At 42.5% G+C, this 17,838-nt stretch overlaps 1 protein-coding gene across 1 annotated transcript; it reads right to left on the bottom strand.

The window, feature by feature from the left end:
- Positions 1-594: 594 nt before the first annotated feature.
- REG4 (regenerating family member 4) lies at positions 595-17,468 on the bottom strand. Its single transcript, XM_047766018.1, has 6 exons — positions 17,429-17,468; positions 12,970-13,136; positions 6,809-6,906; positions 5,363-5,500; positions 3,194-3,299; positions 595-778 (listed from the first exon to the last, which is right to left on the bottom strand). Exons 2-6 carry the CDS (start codon positions 13,034-13,036, stop codon positions 711-713), a joined length of 477 nt encoding a protein of 158 aa, XP_047621974.1. The 5' UTR covers positions 13,037-13,136; positions 17,429-17,468; the 3' UTR covers positions 595-710.
- Positions 17,469-17,838: the final 370 nt, after the last annotated feature.

The following is a 17,838-nucleotide window of genomic DNA, read 5'->3' as shown; positions in this document are numbered from 1 at the left end:
ACAAAACACTTGAGTCTATTTTCTGATACTTATATTTCACCTTCTCACATTTATCACTATTGAATCGGAACTGAGCAAGCTTCTATGCAGACAATTATCTGTTAAAAGATGGCCGTAGAAATTATGGTCCGCATCAGCCTAGTAGAGACTCTGCAGGTAAATGAACTCCATGGCAAATGGAAAAATAAGGGATGTGGAAGCTGAAGAGAGCTAGAGGCTCTCTCCTGAGCTTCTTCCTCCTGTCATCAAACCTTTATCCCTGATGGCCAAAGACCTGGCTTTTTCATCGGTGGGGGATGTGCACTGCTAGTTTGCTTAAGGCACCTGGAGGTGGCGAACAGGAAAAAAGAGTACTGTGGAAAGGAATTGCAGAGTGAACATCTGGAGCTGGAAGACACTGTCACATCAATATTGAGATTCCTGCCTCTGAGCTTAAAAAAGTCAGTGCAATGGCTCAGCGGGTTAAGGGTGTGGTGTTGTGACTGCTGTGGCTCTGGTTACAGCTGTGGTGCAGGTTTGATCCCTGGCCTGGGAACTCCCGCATGCCATGAGTGTGGCCAAAAGGTTAAAAAAAAAAAATCAGTGCAAAATGGTCTCATCAGCCTTTGTTGCTTGGTTTACTCTCTGAGACAATGAGCAGATGTTGCCAGCATGGAAGAAAAGGAAGAGAAAAGGGGCTTCAAAGGGTTGACAGGGTCTTGATTCTTGCTCTAAGGTCGGTACTTGCACAGGAAGTGTTGGCGCTTGTTGCAGTCTTTGCTGTTCCAAGTTAAAAAATCTGTAAGAAAATAAACAGACATTTAAATCCATCCAGTTCTGTACTGAACCGATTGGTGTTATCAGGGGTTTGGCTTGGAACAATGGATAACGTACTATGACGGTTAATTTTGAGTCAACTTTGCTAGGATGCCACCTTGCAAGCCTGTATTCTGTGAGCTGAGAGCCGGGCTGAGTGGACCATAAGGGAAGCATCCAGAGGCCTGGCATTCTCAGGAGGACACAGGTTTCTGGCTCCTACACAGGCTACTTTGCTGCTGGGAACTTTGCTGACGTGAACACAAAACTGACAGGGGATTTGGGCTTGAGAACTGGGTCTGATTGAAACCTTAGCATCCGAGGAGGGACTTTGGGAGGCATCTGGTCCAGGGGCTTCCCTGAAGCTTGGTCTGGCATCCAGCCCTAGAGATTCTGATGTTGTAGATCTGAAGTGATTCCTAGGAATTCGTATTTTTGTTTTTATTTTATTTTAGTCTTTTTAGGGCTGCGCCCATGGCATATGGAGGTTCCCAGGTTAGGGGTCGAATCGGAGCTGTAGCTGCTGGCCTACACCACAGCCACAGCAGCACTAGATCAGAGCCTCGTCTGTGACCTACACCACAGCTCATGTCAACGCTGGATCCTTAACCCACTGAGGGAGGTCAGGGATCAAACCTGCATCCTCATGGGTGCTAGTCAGGTTTGTTTCTGCTGAGCCACAATGGGAACTCCGGAATTTGTATTTTTAAAATATTCCTCAGGTGACTCTCGTGCACTATGAGCCCCTTTTAATGCTGCACTATAACAACCACAATGTCCATTTTTGCTTTGTTAACTCTAGTGATGGGTTTCTCATTACTTCCTGCTGTAGCCCATTATGTTTTCGGAAGTGCCAACTCTTCAAAATGTTTTTTTCCTTAGTTTGGATCTACATTTTGGTAGCTTCCCCCTCTTGCACTTGGAATTTTGCCTCCATCTGAGATGACTTATTCCTTTCATAGGATCAGCTGTAGTATCTCTGAGACTGTGAAAAGTCCTTCCTTCATCTGTGATAAGACCCACTTACCCCTGAGGGTTTTCCTAGAGTTTGCCTTGGAGTTTGTTTCCACACATCTGTCACTCATCCTCTGCTGTCAGATAGTTTTCTCTCTTTTTTATCCATATAAGCTTTATTCCTCAGACAGTAGTAAACCCTGTTCCATGTCCCTTCCACCAGAGCCATGGTACCTAAGGCCTCTCTCGGGACTCTGTCCCAGGGCCACTCCCTGGCTAGCAATGGTGTCCTGGTGACACTGAGATGGCCTTTTAAATCCACCGGGATGTCCTGTTCTGTATCAAGCATCCTTTTCATCTTTGACACTCTGGTTTCTTTTCATATCACTTATTAGCTATGGTTCTCCAATAGGAGTGGTTTTTATCTCCTCTGGGGGCATTTAGCAGAGTCTGAAGAACGTTTTTGGTTGTAATCACCTGTGAGTGTGTGTGTGTGTGTGTGTGTGTGTGTATGTATGCCACTGGCACCTGCTGGCTAGTGACCAGAGTATGCTAAACCTGCAAGATATAGGACAGCCCCCACGACAAACAAGTACCCTCCTCCAAATGCCATTAGTACCAAGGTCAAAAACCCTAACTCCTTAGCATAAGAAGGAAAGAATGAAGGCAGACAAGAGAAATGAGGCTCCAGTGATCATGTAGGACCTGCAGCTGAGGTTCCATGCACCACATCCTGGGATGAGACTCAGGGGAACAAAGGAGGGAAGAGCCCAGGCAAAGGCGAGGTGTCCAGGGCTCATGGGGCACCCTAGTTAGAATAAAGCCAGAGAGGAGTCCCACATATTTGCTTCCTGTAGCCTGGATTTCCCCAAATGTGACCTATTTCCCCCTCATGGTATATAATAGAATTTTTAAATAAACATATTTAAGAAAAAAAGTGAGTGGATTTAAAGAAAATATTAAGTAAATAACTGAACAGCTGGCACATAGACTGGACAAAGATTGTAAAATGCTCACAAAGGACTGAAGGTGAGTAAATAATGTCTCTGACGAGGTCGTTGTCCCATAGAAACTGAGAGTCGCTGGTGTGAAATGGAGCGAAGAGGAGTCAATGTCCATTTTTGCTTTTTTGTTTGTTTGTTTTTTAGGGCTGCACTCTCAGCATATGGGGGTTCCCAGGCTAGGGGTCGAATCAGAGCGACAACTGCTGGCTTACACCACAGCCACAGCAATGCAAGATCTGAGCCATGTCTGTGACCTACATCATAGCTCACATCAAGGCTGGATCCTTCACCCACTGAACGAGGCCAGGGATTGAACACTCATCCTCATGGATGCTAGTCAGGTTTGTTAACCACTGAGCCACGAAGGGAACTCGGCCATTTTTGCTCTTAATGGGAAAGGGAAGGAGCTGGAATGCAGGAAGAGAGGCAATGGAACTTACTGTTCTTGGCATTTATCTCCACGCAGTACTTGTTCTTACCCACGGACTTGCCAGACCAGGTCTGGTAAATATAAAAGGCCCCATCGATCCACTGCCACTTCTGCCTCTGCAAGTGACAGCAGATGGGAGACATGTACAGATCAGCCTGTCCCCACACCTGCGCACAGCCCAGGTGGTCCCCACAGGCCCCTTTGAAACACAGTTCTCACCGTGAAAATTGGGAAAGCAGAGAAATATATAAAGATAGCAAAGTCACTCCATTTAACCTCTGAGGGGAAAGCACTACTAATACTTCAGCCTATTTACTTTTGGTGTAACCATTTTTATCTATCATGATATTTTTATGTACTGAAAAATGTGATGACCTCCAGAATATAGATGCAACTTTGTATCTTGCTGTCCAAACATTTTTGTAATGGTGAAAGTGTACCATAAGTTACCTTACTAATTCTCCTATTGATTGATATTTATATTGTTTTTTTCCAATTTACAATTATTGCAACATATACTGCTATGAACAACGTAGCTCTTTTTTTTAATTTTTATTTTTTTATTCTTTTTAGGGCAGCACCCGTGGCATATGGAAGTTCCCAGGCTAGGGGTCCAATTGGAGCTACTGCTGCCAGCCTACACCACAGCCACAGCAACATTAGATCCAAGCCACGTCTTGACCTACACCACAGCTCATGGCAACGCCAAATCCTTAACCCACTGAGCAAGGCCAAGGATTGAACCCTCATGGTTCCTAGTCAGATTTGTTTCCGCTGTGCCACGATGGGAACTCCCAACTTCGTTCTTAAAGCTGATTTTGTACTTAAAATTACTTTCTTAAGGTAGAATCCCAGAAGTAGAATTCATAGTTAAAAGGCATGAATATTTTGGGGGTACTTATATGCTTTGGCAAACTGCTGTCCAAAAACAGTTCAGTTGTGGGAATTTACACCCTCATTTATTGAGAAATTTCTCCATATCCTTAAAATATTATTCATTAAGGCAATAAAAAGTTTAGTAATCTGATGAGTGAAATTACATTGTTATTCTAATTTGCATTTCTTTGATAACTAGAGGCATTGCACAATTTGTTAGAACGTGTATTAGCTATTTGCTTTCCTCAGTCATGAATGTAAAAATTTTAAATTACACAAAAAAATCTAGTAGAAATAGATGTAAATATTTTTCCCATCTCTGAATGAGAGGGTTTTTTTTTTAATTTTTAATTTTATTTTTTGTCTTTTTAGGGCTGTACCTGTGGCATGTGGAGTTTCCCAGGTTAGGGGTCGAATCGGAGCTGTAGCCACTGGTCTATGCCACAGCCACAGCAACGCCAGATCTGAGACGCATCTGTGATCTACATCAGAGCTCACAGCAATGCCAGATCCTTAACCCACTGAGTGAGGCCAGGGATCGAACCTGTGTCCTCATGGATGATAGTCAGACTCGTTTCTGCTGAGCCACGATGGTAACTCCTGAATGAGAGTTCTGATTGATAGCAATGTGAATACATAAAAATGTGAAATTTATTGTATAAAATATTTGTAACATCTGTGGAAAAGTTTATCAAGAAACAGAAAATCTGGGGGTTTTATCCTTGTAGTCTTTGTGTTTGGGGGTCTAACATAGAAGCCCCACAAAGAATCAGAAAACTGCAGGCCCTGGATAGAGCCCTCAGAAGCCCCCTCAAAGACATCACGCACCATTCCTAACAATGGGCTATTGATGGAGAGTAAAGTCAGGGGGTGAAGGAAGTTAAGGATAACATAAAAGGGTAACAGCATTGGTCAAAAAACTTAGCTGAAAATTTCCAACTTTAACCCCAGACATAACGGGGATTAATTAAGCTGGGTCTCATAACAGGTGTGTGTGTGTGTGGTGTGGGTGTGGGTGTGTATTTACATACGTATATACCCATACTTACACAAATTTTTTTTTTTTAAGCTCTGAAAAGCTGGTAATTTTGTGTTCTAAGATTTGGGAGGACTTTAATTAAATAGAAGGTCTACAAGTGGAGGAGACTGTTTCTAAGCCTAGCCTAGCCTTGAAGACTTAGCCTCTACCAATCAGAGGCACATGACTGAAGATCTGTCGTATGTGGCCTTGTCAGTTGGCCTGGGGTGGTCTCCCAGAGAGGGCTATTTATCTGGCCTTCCCAAGGGGCCATGTCTGAGTTACCTTCTGCGGGTCATGCAGGCCAATCCAGACGGGCTGGATCCTTTGATAGCCAGCTATGAACTTTGCTATGGTGTTGGCTTCCTTTGCATTCTGGATGGATGCCAAGTGAGCTCCATTCCCATATGACTGACACTCGAGCTGAGGACAAGGAGAAGACATGAGGTTTAAAAGCACAGCCCATAACCTAAGTGTCCACTGAGAGAGGAATGGATACAGATGATGTGGTACATATATATAATGGAATATTACTCAGCCATAAAAAATAATGAAATCATGCCATTTGCCACCAAATGGATGGATCTAGAGATTATCATACTAAAGTGAAGGAAGTCAGACAAAGATATGATATTGCTTATATGTGGAATCTAAAAAAAATTATACAAATGAACTTCTTGACAAAACAGAAACAGGCTCACAGTCATAGAAAACAAACTTATGGTGACTAAAGGGGACAGGATGGGGAGGAATAAATTAAGAGTTTGGAATTAAAGTATACACACTACTATATATAAAATAGATAAACAATAAGGACCTACTGTATATCACATTCAATATCTTATAATAACCTATAATGGAAAAGAATCTAAAAAAGAATAAATTTTGTAAATCTATATGTATAACCTGAATCACTTTGTTGTACACCTGAAACTAACATAGCATTGTAAATCAACTATATTTCAATAAATTTATTTTATTTTATTTTATTTTATTTTTTGTCTTTTTTCTTTTTAGGGCCGCACCCACATTCACAGCAATGCTGGATCCTTAACCCACTGAGTGAGGCCATGGATCAAACTTTTGTCCTCATGGATACTAGTTGGGTTCATTACCACTGAGCCATGACAGGAACTCCTTTTTAAAATTTTTAATTAAAAAAATTTTCTTTTTTTTTTTTTTTTTTGTCATGGCACACAGTGGCTTGATGTGGGATCTCAGTTCCCAGACCAGGCATTGAACCTGGGCTGCAGTGGTGAAAGCGCCGAATCCTAACCCCTAGACCACCAGGGACCTCCCTATTTCTTGTTCATTCTTTTTAAAATTTTAAAAATTTTTTATTTTATTTATTTTTTAATTTTTATTTATTTATTTCTGCTACAGCATGTAGTGGCTTATGTGGAGTCTCAGTTCCCACATCAGGGATTGAACTTGGGCTGCAGTGGTGAAAGCACTGAGTCCTAACCACTAGATCACCAGGGAACTCCCTGTTTCTTGTTCACTCTTGTGTCTTTGCAGCCCCTCCAGGGTCTGGGCATAGAGCACATGCACCATGGATGCTTACAAAATTAAATGCCTTGAGCCCATAATCCTCTTCTCTCCCTTTCACCAGTCCGGTGACCTCTCTGAATGTCAAGGAGGGACCTGACATTCTGCACCACATGAGATCTGGAGCTTTGGGTGGTCCCTTGCTTTAGAGAAGCCCTTCCAAGCACGAGCCAGGGTTCTCACCTCAGCATCAGACCAGTTCCTCAGCTTCCGGAAGTATCCATAGCAATAGGACTTGTAGTAAAACCATCCAGTAGCACAGCTAGGTCTCATGAGGATGGCTGCACACAAACAAAATGCAATTGCACGTTATGAGGGCAGAAACAATCAACTCCCATCCTTGGGCCAGTTTAAGACCTGGAACCCTTTGAATGAAGGGGAGGCTGAATGTCCTTGAGGAAGGACCCCTCTGTGCTTTATACTGTTAATCTTTCACCTAGCCTTCTCCAGAGGGAACTATGGTCTTTTACCAGAGTAACAGTGCATTGGGGGAAAGGTAATCAGATCTTTGAGGATTACTGGACACTGGCTCTGAACTGACACTAATTCTTGGGGACCCCAAGCATCACTGTGTTCTGCCAGTCAAAGTAGGGACTTATGGGGATTGGGTAATCGACAGTGTTTTGGCTCAGGACCATTTCACAGAGGACCAGTGATGCCCCAAGCCCATCCTATGGCAATTTCCCTAGGTATAGGCTACACAGTTGGAATAGATACCCTCAGCAAGATCAAACAGCGATAATACAAGGCATCACAGGAGTGGATGAAGGGCGCGAGTTGGTAATTTTAGGCATTACAAGGAGGGAATGGGGTTTTTTGACTAGAGGGACACAGGGCAGGTTAGATAACCTGGCTGAACTTGAGAAGGGGGATCTGTGAGTCAGCAGCAAGGGGAAGGGGACATTGTAGGTGAAGGGGATGGGTGAGCAGAGGAATGGTGGCAGGAATGTGCAAGGTGTGCACAGAAAGAGCAAGCACTTGCAGATTGCTTTAAGTGCAGGGCAGCTGTCATGCTGGCACCTGTCATAGAATGAGAAAGAGAGAGTCAGGGCCCAGAGGCCGTGATTCAGAGAGGCACAAACTCTTCCAGCTCATCAATGGGTGGATGGGCCACATCAATGAAACTCAGATTTATGGAGAAGAGGAGATGGCCAGAAATGCAGAGGGCCAGACGATGAAGGGAATGCCAGGCTAGCAGTTTGGACTTAGTGACAGTGTGGCTGCAGTGCAAAGCTCCAGGTGGGAGCTGGGGTCCTTCCACTCCTAGTACATGTCCCCAGACTCTTGTAGTCACAAAGCATCTCCTCTCTCCCCACTCAGATGTCACTATTGTCCCTTGCTTGTCCTACTCTTCTGTTCTATTTCAGTCCTTGCCTATAAATCTCCAGGGGCTTCCTGTTACTTTCAGATAAGCTCTCCTCTGTTTGGCATTTAAGGGTGTTCACAGTTGGTCTTACAGCCCTATCCAGAGGCATCTTCCTGTGAAGCAGCCCCTGGGTCCACCTTGGAACAGGATGCTCGTTATTGGCACAGATCCTTAGCATGTGCTATGCTTGGTACCTGTGAAGGATGGACAGTGGTCAACAGAGCTGAGGCCCAGCAGGAGAAGTTTCAAGGTGAAAGCAGCTCTTTTGCCCTTTTCCTGTTTGCCCATTTCTGTTCCCCTCTAACCTGAAAAGAATCTAATTATAGGAATGAGATTACTAGGCAATTTAACCTAACTCTTTTCAACCTAACTCTTGATTTATGCTCTCCTGAAAGCACACCATGATTGGTTGAAACTCTTGATTCTTTTCCTAGGTAAAAAGAAGTAAGAATGAAGAATTGAGCAGTTTAAAAAATGGCTAGATCTTCACCCCCCGCCCCAAGCAATCCTGCAGGCAAGATAACATCTGGAGAGAGAGTCAGCCAGTCTGCAAACGATGGAGAAGAATGCCGAACTCAACTTCCTGCCTCCGTCGATGATTCACTGATATTCTCCCCCCTTTCCCTTTAAAAACTGTCATGGCCAAGCAGAATCTTTGGAGCTGGTCTCTGGATATGAGTTCACCTTCTCCCCAGATTGTTGGCTTTTCTGATTAAAGCCCCTTTCCTTTCTATTGACACTTGTCTCTTCAAATTATTGGCTTTTGACCAATGAGCAGCCAGACATGAGTTCAGTAACAAAGGGGTACCTCAAATGTACCCAGAACAAGCAACATAGAAACTCATCAGCTTAAATGCCTCATCTTTTGCTACTTTTAGAAACACAAACATCATTGGATGTTAAATAAAAAGAATGCCTTAATGCCACTGTTGCTACCTCTGCTACCATGTCACCAAGCTTCCATGTACAAAGTGCTTTCTTGCTGCCTGGCACTATGCTAAGTGGGTTATTCATACTGCATATTTAGCATCACTTAGAGAGGCAAGTAAACAGGCTAAGGTGGTCACCTGCCCAAAGTCACACAGTGAGGTGGAAAAAAGACTTTTCAGATTCAGTTCTATGACTTATAAATCCATGTCCCTGCCACCAACACTCTAAACCTCGGATTTTATAAATATGGACAAAATAAGGAATCGGAAATTTACAATAGAAATCATTAGAGAGTTGGGAATGTCTTGAGTATTTTATCAGGAGGAGAGAAAGTAAAGGAGCACCTTGGCTCTTAAAGTAAAAATTGATCTTAAGGAGGAGGCAGGCCTTCAACTACCATTCCAAGTGAAATGGGTGAGTTTCAGTAAGAGACATTAGGAAGCATGGCTTATGATTTAACACTGGCGACAAGATCCTTCAAAGGTGGTAAAAAAGAGCCCAAGTCTCTGACTCAGTCTGAGATTAAGGGCCCCTTTCATCACACCAGATCCCTGATTTCTTCTCTGAATCTAAAGTGACTCTGCTTGGCATGCTATGGGCAAATGTGTTAGGACGGACTCTCTATCACCAGCGTCTGTGTTTTTTCAGAACCCAGGCAGTGAGAGCAGAGCTCCCAGGGATACACTGGAAGACCTGGAGGAGGTCAGGGCAAAGAAAACCAAGGTCATGCTTGAGGCCAGATCATCAACACCCTCTCACTCTCTCCTTTCTCTCTCTGCGTTTCTGCTTTTTGAATGCCTTTCTCTGCCACTGCCCACATCTCTCCATTCAGCTCCCTCTGTGCATCTCTGTGTCTTTCTGATCCTTTTGCTGTTTTCTGTATTTCTCTCTCCCTGTCCTTCCGCTTACGCTGGGGTCTACCTCTTCCTAACTTTCTCTTTCGGTTGGTCTCTGTGCCTTTTTGAGTCTCTCTGTGTCTGTGACTGTCTCTCTGTGTCATTCTCCTCCTTCACTTCTCTTTCTCCCCATCCCCTATTCCCCCCGCCCCCCCATATTGCAGCTATGGCCAAGGCTCCCCCTGGTGGAGACACGTTGAGCTCCTAGAAATGCAGCTGTGCTGCTCCGCTGGGGCCGCTCCTCGCCTTCCGCCAGCCCACATTTCATGGAGCATTTACTGTGTACCAGGAACTGTTCAGGTAGTTTATGTAGATTCTAGCCATCCCCATAACAAACCCTGTGAAATAGGTGGTGTCATTATCTCTGCTCCAGAGGAGAAAACAAAGGCAGGGACTTGTCCTGTCCTGGGACCCGCAGCAAATAAGCGATAGAGATAGGATTTAATCTGACACAGTCTGACTCCAGTGGAAGCTCCCAGTCATTGTAGTTGTTAGGCTCTATTTATTTGTTTAAAAATCCACATGGTCCAAGTACATTCATCCAGGTTGCCTTGTTTAATTACCAGAACTTTCCTGAGTGATGGGGACGGATGTATATCCCCACTGTACAGGTAAGAACAGCTCCTCAGAGGTGAAGTGGCCTACTGAGGATGTTCAGATGGGGAATAAGGTGGCACCTGGGAGAGGAACCAATGTTCCTCCAGAAGCCCTAGGACGGTGCTCCTACTTCTTGTAGTCCTAGAGCTCCTCGTCCCTACATATGCACTGTCAGAAGACTGGGCTCCTGGCATCTCGCATGGACTGCTAATGGCCTTTTCACCCCACCACTTGCTAGAGGTATGGCCTTGTAACGTGATTTAACCTATTTCAGTTGTAGTTTCCTTGTTTCTACACTGAATCACAGGATTGTTGGGAGGATTGAATGGGACAATATCTGTAGAGTGATCAGCAACAAGTCGGTATGTAGTCAATATTCAATAAATAGTAACTACTTAATACATTGTAGTTATCAAAATAAACCCATTATCATTGTAACCTATGTAATTTTTGTTTGTTTTTGGCCACCCCATGGCAGATGGAAGTACTTGGGCCAGGGATCAGATCCCAGCTACAGTTGTACCAACACCAGCTCCTTTAACCCACTGTGTAGGGCTGGGGATTTAACCCATGTTGGTTCTTCAGAGATACCACTGATCCCATTGAACCACAGCAGGAACTCCCTGTGTAATATTTTTTGAAAATGATAGCTGGCTAAAATTTATTGTCCATAAGTCCTATTGCTCTTTGTCTGCCCATGCACTGAGCAGTGTTGTGCAAAGCCTCGGGTGAAGAACAGCTGCCTGTCACTGGTGAGGCAATAAGGGTAATAATCTTGACCATCAATTCTTTTTGAAAGAGAAAATAAATTTCTAAGCTCCCTCTACGTCCCACGAGTGCAATATTAGGCTTTTTCCTAGGCCATAGTGCAAAGAAGTTGTAGGATGTGTCATAAGAGAGGTTCCCCCAAGAAGGTAGGAATAAATAGAAAGACTTTTTTGGGGGTCATTTTAGGGCTACATCCACGGCATATGGAAGTTCCAAGGCTAGGGGTCAAATTGGAGCTGCAGCTGCCGGCCACAGACACAGACAGCAACACCAGATCTGAGCTGCTTCTTCGACCTACACCACAGCTCATGGCAACGCCAGATCCTTAACCCACTGAGGGAAGCCACGGATTGAGCCTGCATCCTCATGGATACTAGTAGAGTTGGTTACCACTGAGCCACAACGGGAACTCCTAAAAAGACTTTTGACAGCTGGGAGGAAGGTCTGTGACTGCCATAGAGGGAGCAGTGCTGAGGGTCCTGGCTCTACCTCCCCAGGGTTTGGAGAAATCCCAGACTGGGGCGGCTTAGGTTTCTCACTCCTCAAGGTAGAGCTTGGGCAAATTTCAGGTCCCCCTCGGGGAAGCCAGAACCTGAGCAACAGGGAACTACCTACCTGGGCAGGTAGCAGGTTTAGAAATAGCTGGGGAAAGGGGCCTGCGAGAGGGCCTTGAGGGCAGCCGCTCCAGACTTTCACACTCTTACATGGCTCAGAGAAAGCAGCTGAGTTCCACAGGCCCTGAGTAGCTGTAGATGGATGAGGGGGGAGGGAGCTGGGAGCTGGACGACGGATTTCAGCCATGAGCACTAACATGATGCCCAAAGAACCAGCTTCATTGCGTCTCCTTCCAGATGGATACCTGGCCTAGGTATCCCAAGTGTGAGAAGTGCTGGGTCATAGACAGCCCTGGCCCCCCTCAAGGGGCCCCTCCTCAACAGAAGTGCTGCTCAGGAGAGGTTTCTTCACTCACTCTACCACATCCAACACCAGCAAGGCCACCAGGCTCTGTAAGAGTAGCCAACATACTTATTCTTAGCTCATTTATGCCATTCCTTCCCCTGCTCCTTCCACTGGTAGATTCTAGGGTATTGCGTCCCACTTTGTGGACATGTTATTTTAAATTCGGTGCTGGGCCTCTATTGTGTATAGGAGCCAGCTCTCCAACCAGGCTGGGTGTCCCCTGCAAATTGGAATTCCCCAATGTGTTCACCTAGGGAAAACAATCCACAGAACATTGGGTAGTTTTAATTATAACTATAACTTCCTTTTTTCTTTTTATGGCCCCACCTGTGGCATATGGAAGTTCCAGGGATAGGGATCAAATCAGAAATGCAGCTGAGACCTATGCCACAGCTTGTGGCAACGCCAGATCCTTAACCCACTATGTGAGGCTGGGGATTGAGCCCACATCGTCGTGGTCACTATGTCAGGTTCTTAACCTGCTGAGCCACAACAGGAACCCATAGCCATCACTTCTTGATTGCGGGGTGTCAGGTGCTTTAAGCGCATTATCTTTACCTTTCACAATAAACTTGCAAAATAATCATGATAATCAACACTTGATTGATGATGGTGAACTCTGGCTCACAACCATACGAGTTTGGAATTTGTTTGACTGTAAAGTCCTTGCACTTTTTATCACATCACATTGTCTTTCAGTCTTGTCTTTAACACCTATTTCCTGTTGTGTTTAATTTTTGTTGTTGTTGAATGGATAGCTCTGTCTGCCATGTGGGCCACATGCACACTGGCTGTGGGCCCAAATCAGCTGAGTGACTGATACTCACCACTCAGGACCTCAGTGCTGGCTGCACAGCTCAGCAGTAGGAGCAGATACGTGATGTTTGAAGCCATCTTCTTCTTCCTCCAGGGCCAGAGGTACGGCAGGAGGCTTCACTGCAAAGATCTGAGAGTCCTTGTTAGTTTTCCTTGATGCTCCTGGATTCACCTAGATCTGCAATACGAACACATTTGCACTAGTGAGGTGGACCCAGGAATTTAGATGTCAAATCATAAATGGAGGAAAAAATATTTTTCTGGTTTAACTTAGATTTTACAATAAAGGGAATATGGAAAATGCATACACCCCAGTGTTCACTGAAGCACTCTTTACAAAGGCCGAGACATGGAAAGCACCCTAGGTGTTCATCAGCAGAGGAATGGATAAAGAAGATGTGATCTATAATATATGTACAATGGAATACTACTCAGCCATAAAAGAAAGTGAAATTTTGTCATTTGTCACAACATGGATGGACCGAGACATTATCATGTAAGTAAAGTAAGTCAGAAAGAGAAGGACAAATACCATATGATATCACTTAGATGTGGAATCTAAAATCTGACACAAATGAACTTATCTGTGAAACAGAAATAGACTCACAAATATGGAAAATAGACTTGTGGTTTCCAAGGGGAAGGGGTGATGGGGGAAGAATGGAGTGGGAGGTCGGGACTAGCAGATACAAACTACTTTATAGAAAATCAATAGGAGTTCCGATCATGGCTCAGTGGGTTAAGAACCTGACTAGTATCCATGAGGATGCAGGTTCGACTCCTGGCCTTGTTCAGTGGGTTAAGGATCCAGCGTTGCCACGAGCTGTGGTATGGGTCTTTGATGTGTCTCGGATCCCAAGTTACTGTGGCTGTGGCATAGCCAGCAGCTGCAGCTCCAGTTCGACCCCTAGCCTGAGAACTACCATTACCACAGGTGCAGACCTAAAAAGAAAAAGGAAAGAAAAGAGATAAACAACAAGGTCTTACTGTGTAACACAGATATTCAATTATCCTGTAATAAACCATAATGTAAAAGACTATGAAAAAGAGCACATGTATATATGTACAACTGAATCAATTTTCTGTACACCTGAAACTAAAACAACATTGTAAATCAACTATACTTCAATAAATAAATAAATGGGAATCTCAAGCTAAATGTAGAGATTAGGAAAATTTATCTCATGAAAATTGTATATTTTAAAAATGTAGAGATTAGGAAAATGTATTTTATGCAAGGCCTCTGAGCCAGTACCAGATGTCTAACTATACTGGGCTGAACAGTTTGAAGTCTGAATGAAGGCATTTTGTTATTATGTGGAGAGCCTGCCCTTACTATTCTCAGAATAGCCAGCAGAGGGCGTCCAAGGTAAGCTCTCTAACAGATGAGGCAGTAACGGGCTTTCTAGAGTCAAGTCAATCAAATCAAATCAGTCCCAAAAGTGAATTTTTAAACATTAGAATTAAAAGTGAATATATGGTCCAATAACCCCATTTCGCAGTTGAGAAAACCTCAGGTCGGTGGGTATACCCGTCTCAGCTACAAGGAGATTTCCTGACTTAACCCTCTTTACATTTAAGTGATGTCACATTTAAAAAAAAAATTTATTAGAGTATAGTTGATTTACATTGTTGTGTCAGTTTCTGATGTACAGTATATTGACCCAGTCATACATATATATACATTCTTTTTCTCATACTATTTTCCATCACTTTCTATCCCAAGAGATTGGATATAACTCCTTGTGCTGTACAGTAGGACCTCATTGCTTATCCATTCTAAATGTAAAAGTTTGCATCTACCAACCCCAAACTCCCCGCCTATCCCACTCCCTCCCCTTTCCCCTTAGCAACCACAAGTCTTTTCTTCATGTTGTGAGCCTGATTCTATTTTGTAGATGGGTTCATATTTTAGGTTTCACATGTAAGCGATAACATAGTATTTGTCTTTCTGTTTCTGACTTAGTTCACTTAGTATAAGAATCTCTAGTTGCATCCATGTTGCCGCAAGTGGCATTATTTTGTTCTTTTTTAATGGCCAAGTCGTATTCCATTGCATATATGTACCACGTCTTCTTTTAATCCATTCCTCTGTTAATGGATATTTAGGTTGCTTAGGTTGCTTCTATGTCTTGACTATTGTGAATAGTGATTCAGTATATCTTTTCAACAGTTTTGTCATGATATGTGCCCAGGAGTAGGATTGCTGGATCATATGGTAGTTTTATATTTAGTTTTCTGAGAAACCTCCATGCTGTTTTCCATAGTGGTTATACCAATTTACATTCCCATCAATAGTGAAGAGTGTTTCTCCACACTCTCTCCAGCACATTTTTTAAAAAAGAAAATAACTTTATCTTAATTCTTATTACCAAACGGTACATGAATTATTAAAAGCTCAAAGAAAAGCTAGGAAATAGGAAGTAAATCCCACTCCCAGAGAAACAATTGCATGACTAATTTATAGACATCTTTCTGTGCATGTGTGTATGTGTCGTGTGTTTGTACAATTTTATATAAAGAGTCATGTAGTTCTGTAGTCTGGTTTTGTCCCCAGACATGGAATGCTTGTAATGAGACTCCTTCCACTCACCCAACTTTTAAAAAGTTTTGATTCTTTCCTTAGTATAAATTCAGATACACAGGGTTGTAACTTCATAGAATATGCATGTTGTCACATTGTCACTCTCAGCTAAAATTCCCTCCTAATGGGCTGTACTTTGTGTTCCTTCTACTGCTAGTGCACAGGAATACTGGTTTCTCAAACCCTACCTGGGCACCTGTTTTTTAAGTTTTTTTCTTGCCAATTTTGGTATATTAAAGAAAAACTTCTTTTTAAAAATACTAATGAAATTGAATGTCTTTTTATATAATGATTAATGTTTTAAATTTCTTTTGTGACTATTTGGTTTACAGTTTTGCGTGGTTTTCTGTTTGATTATCTTTTTTCTCAGGAATATGGAGGGCTTTTTCTGTATATTTACTGTCTTTAATATATCACTATGAATAGTTCCCAGTTTGTATTTTCTCTTGTTTATATTTTGCCATAATAAAAATTTCAAAAATTGTCATAGTTATTATCTCCTTTATAACTTCCAGAATTTATATTAAAAAAACCAGCCATTGCCAGCCACATAAGATGAAAATATATACCCCTATTCTCTGTTTTCGTCCATCAGGCAAATTACATTAGTGTATGCATTGGACTGGGTCCAAGATTGTCTCCCCAATGGTTATTAAGATGCGTAATTCATTGATTTCTGATTTGAGCATGCATTATGATCCCCTAATCAGGATACATGTTCTAACTCTCAAATAACAGATTGCTTGATGGAAATAATGAAACAGAATATTTGAAATGGAAACTTTCCTGGGAAAATCTAAAGATTAGATCCATGCTAAGTTTTCTTTGGACACCCTAACACAGTGTTCATAAAGAGAGAAAATAAAGAAAGTTTCTTTTTTGTTTTTATTATGGTAAAAACTTTCCAATTAACTCCTCTGAGGGGCCCCTCTTCTAAAATCGATAGAGTTATTTTCAATGTCCTGCACCCCATCCCCTCAAAATGCAAATAGTAAAAACTTCTGTCAAGCCAACTGTCTGAGGGAAGGTGGGTACAGCATCCTTTTTAATGCATTAGTCATAGTCACTCTTAGCTGCAGAGGATAAGTTCCAAGAGCCCCAGTAGATGCCTTGAAACTGTGGGTAGTACAGAACCCTATTTTTACTGGTTTATTTATTTATTTATTTATTTATTGCCTCACTAAGAGTGGGGTTTTGTTTTGGGTGGGGGGGATAGGCTGGACCAAGGTCTGACAGCTCCAGGGTGGGAAGAAGCAAGACTGCACTAGATTTCATCATGCTGCACAGAACAGAGCCTGGCACAATTTATAACTTTCAGTTTTGGAGTTTTCTGTTGAATATTTTCTGCTCCCTGTTGGCTCATAGTAACAACCTTTGGAGAGTGACTGAGGATAAGGGGGAACTACTGTAATCTCTAACTGAATCTTCATGAATGCACGTTCACTGAGGGCTCCCACGTCATCCAATTTAATCCTCATAACGAGGCTGGACTGCAGGTATCCTTATCTTATTTTATACAGGAAGACACTGACATTCATGGAGATCAAGTTTCCATCCTACAGTTTCACAGCTGCTAGATTGCAGAGCCATGATTTAACCCAACATTATTTGACATTAAAGCCAATTTATATATATATATGGAATATATATATATATATATATACATATATATATATATATATATATGGAAGGAAGAAAATAAGTAATTATATATATATATATATATGGAAGGAAGAAAATAAGTAATTCAAATTAAACAAACAGCAATACAAGGATGACTGACATCATGAGAGCTATAACTTGTTCTTTCTGGCCCAGTTAATAGCTGGCAAAGGAAAAGATATGTTCAAAGAAAGCCCTCTGCCCTTAATTGCATGGAGGATTACCTGGTTGGTATTCAAGGCTCTGAGGATCCCTGCCTTCTTCAGTGTCCTTAGATGTCCTAGGCAATTTCCAAAGCTCTTATATCTTATTTCCTCAGGAGTTATATGACGTTTGTTTTAATCACACAGCGGCAATGTTCACAAATAATAATCATCCATAAAATCTTATCTACAAAGAGAACTGCATAAGAGATGAAGCGAGAACATATCTGTGTTGTGTTTTATTAGCCCAAAGAGCCTCTCCCTATTTGCAAATAGAATCTTTTCTTTACATCTCATGTTAGCAGGGTTAGCAATATCCTGTTATTTATGATGGAAGACATTTTCAGGTACTGAGGTATAGAAAAGTCATTCTGGCTTATACATGATTTAACTTGAACTTTATGCTAACTAGAACAGCTTGTTTGTGGCCT

This window comes from Phacochoerus africanus, unplaced genomic scaffold (assembly GCF_016906955.1).
Source record: "Phacochoerus africanus isolate WHEZ1 unplaced genomic scaffold, ROS_Pafr_v1 Scaffold_17, whole genome shotgun sequence".
Lineage (NCBI taxonomy): Eukaryota > Metazoa > Chordata > Mammalia > Artiodactyla > Suidae > Phacochoerus > Phacochoerus africanus.
This window is presented reverse-complemented; position numbering and strand designations above follow the sequence as displayed.

Coding starts and splice junctions, on each gene's coding strand:
- REG4 (XM_047766018.1), bottom strand. CDS start 13,036: ATGGCTTCAAACATCACGTATCTGCTCCTACTGCTGAGCTGTGCAGCC. Junction 5,501..6,808: donor GGAACTGGTCTGATGCTGAG/GTGAGAACCCTG, acceptor CCTTGTCCTCAG/CTCGAGTGTCAGTCATATGG. Junction 3,300..5,362: donor GCCTGCATGACCCGCAGAAG/GTAACTCAGACA, acceptor TGTCACTTGCAG/AGGCAGAAGTGGCAGTGGAT.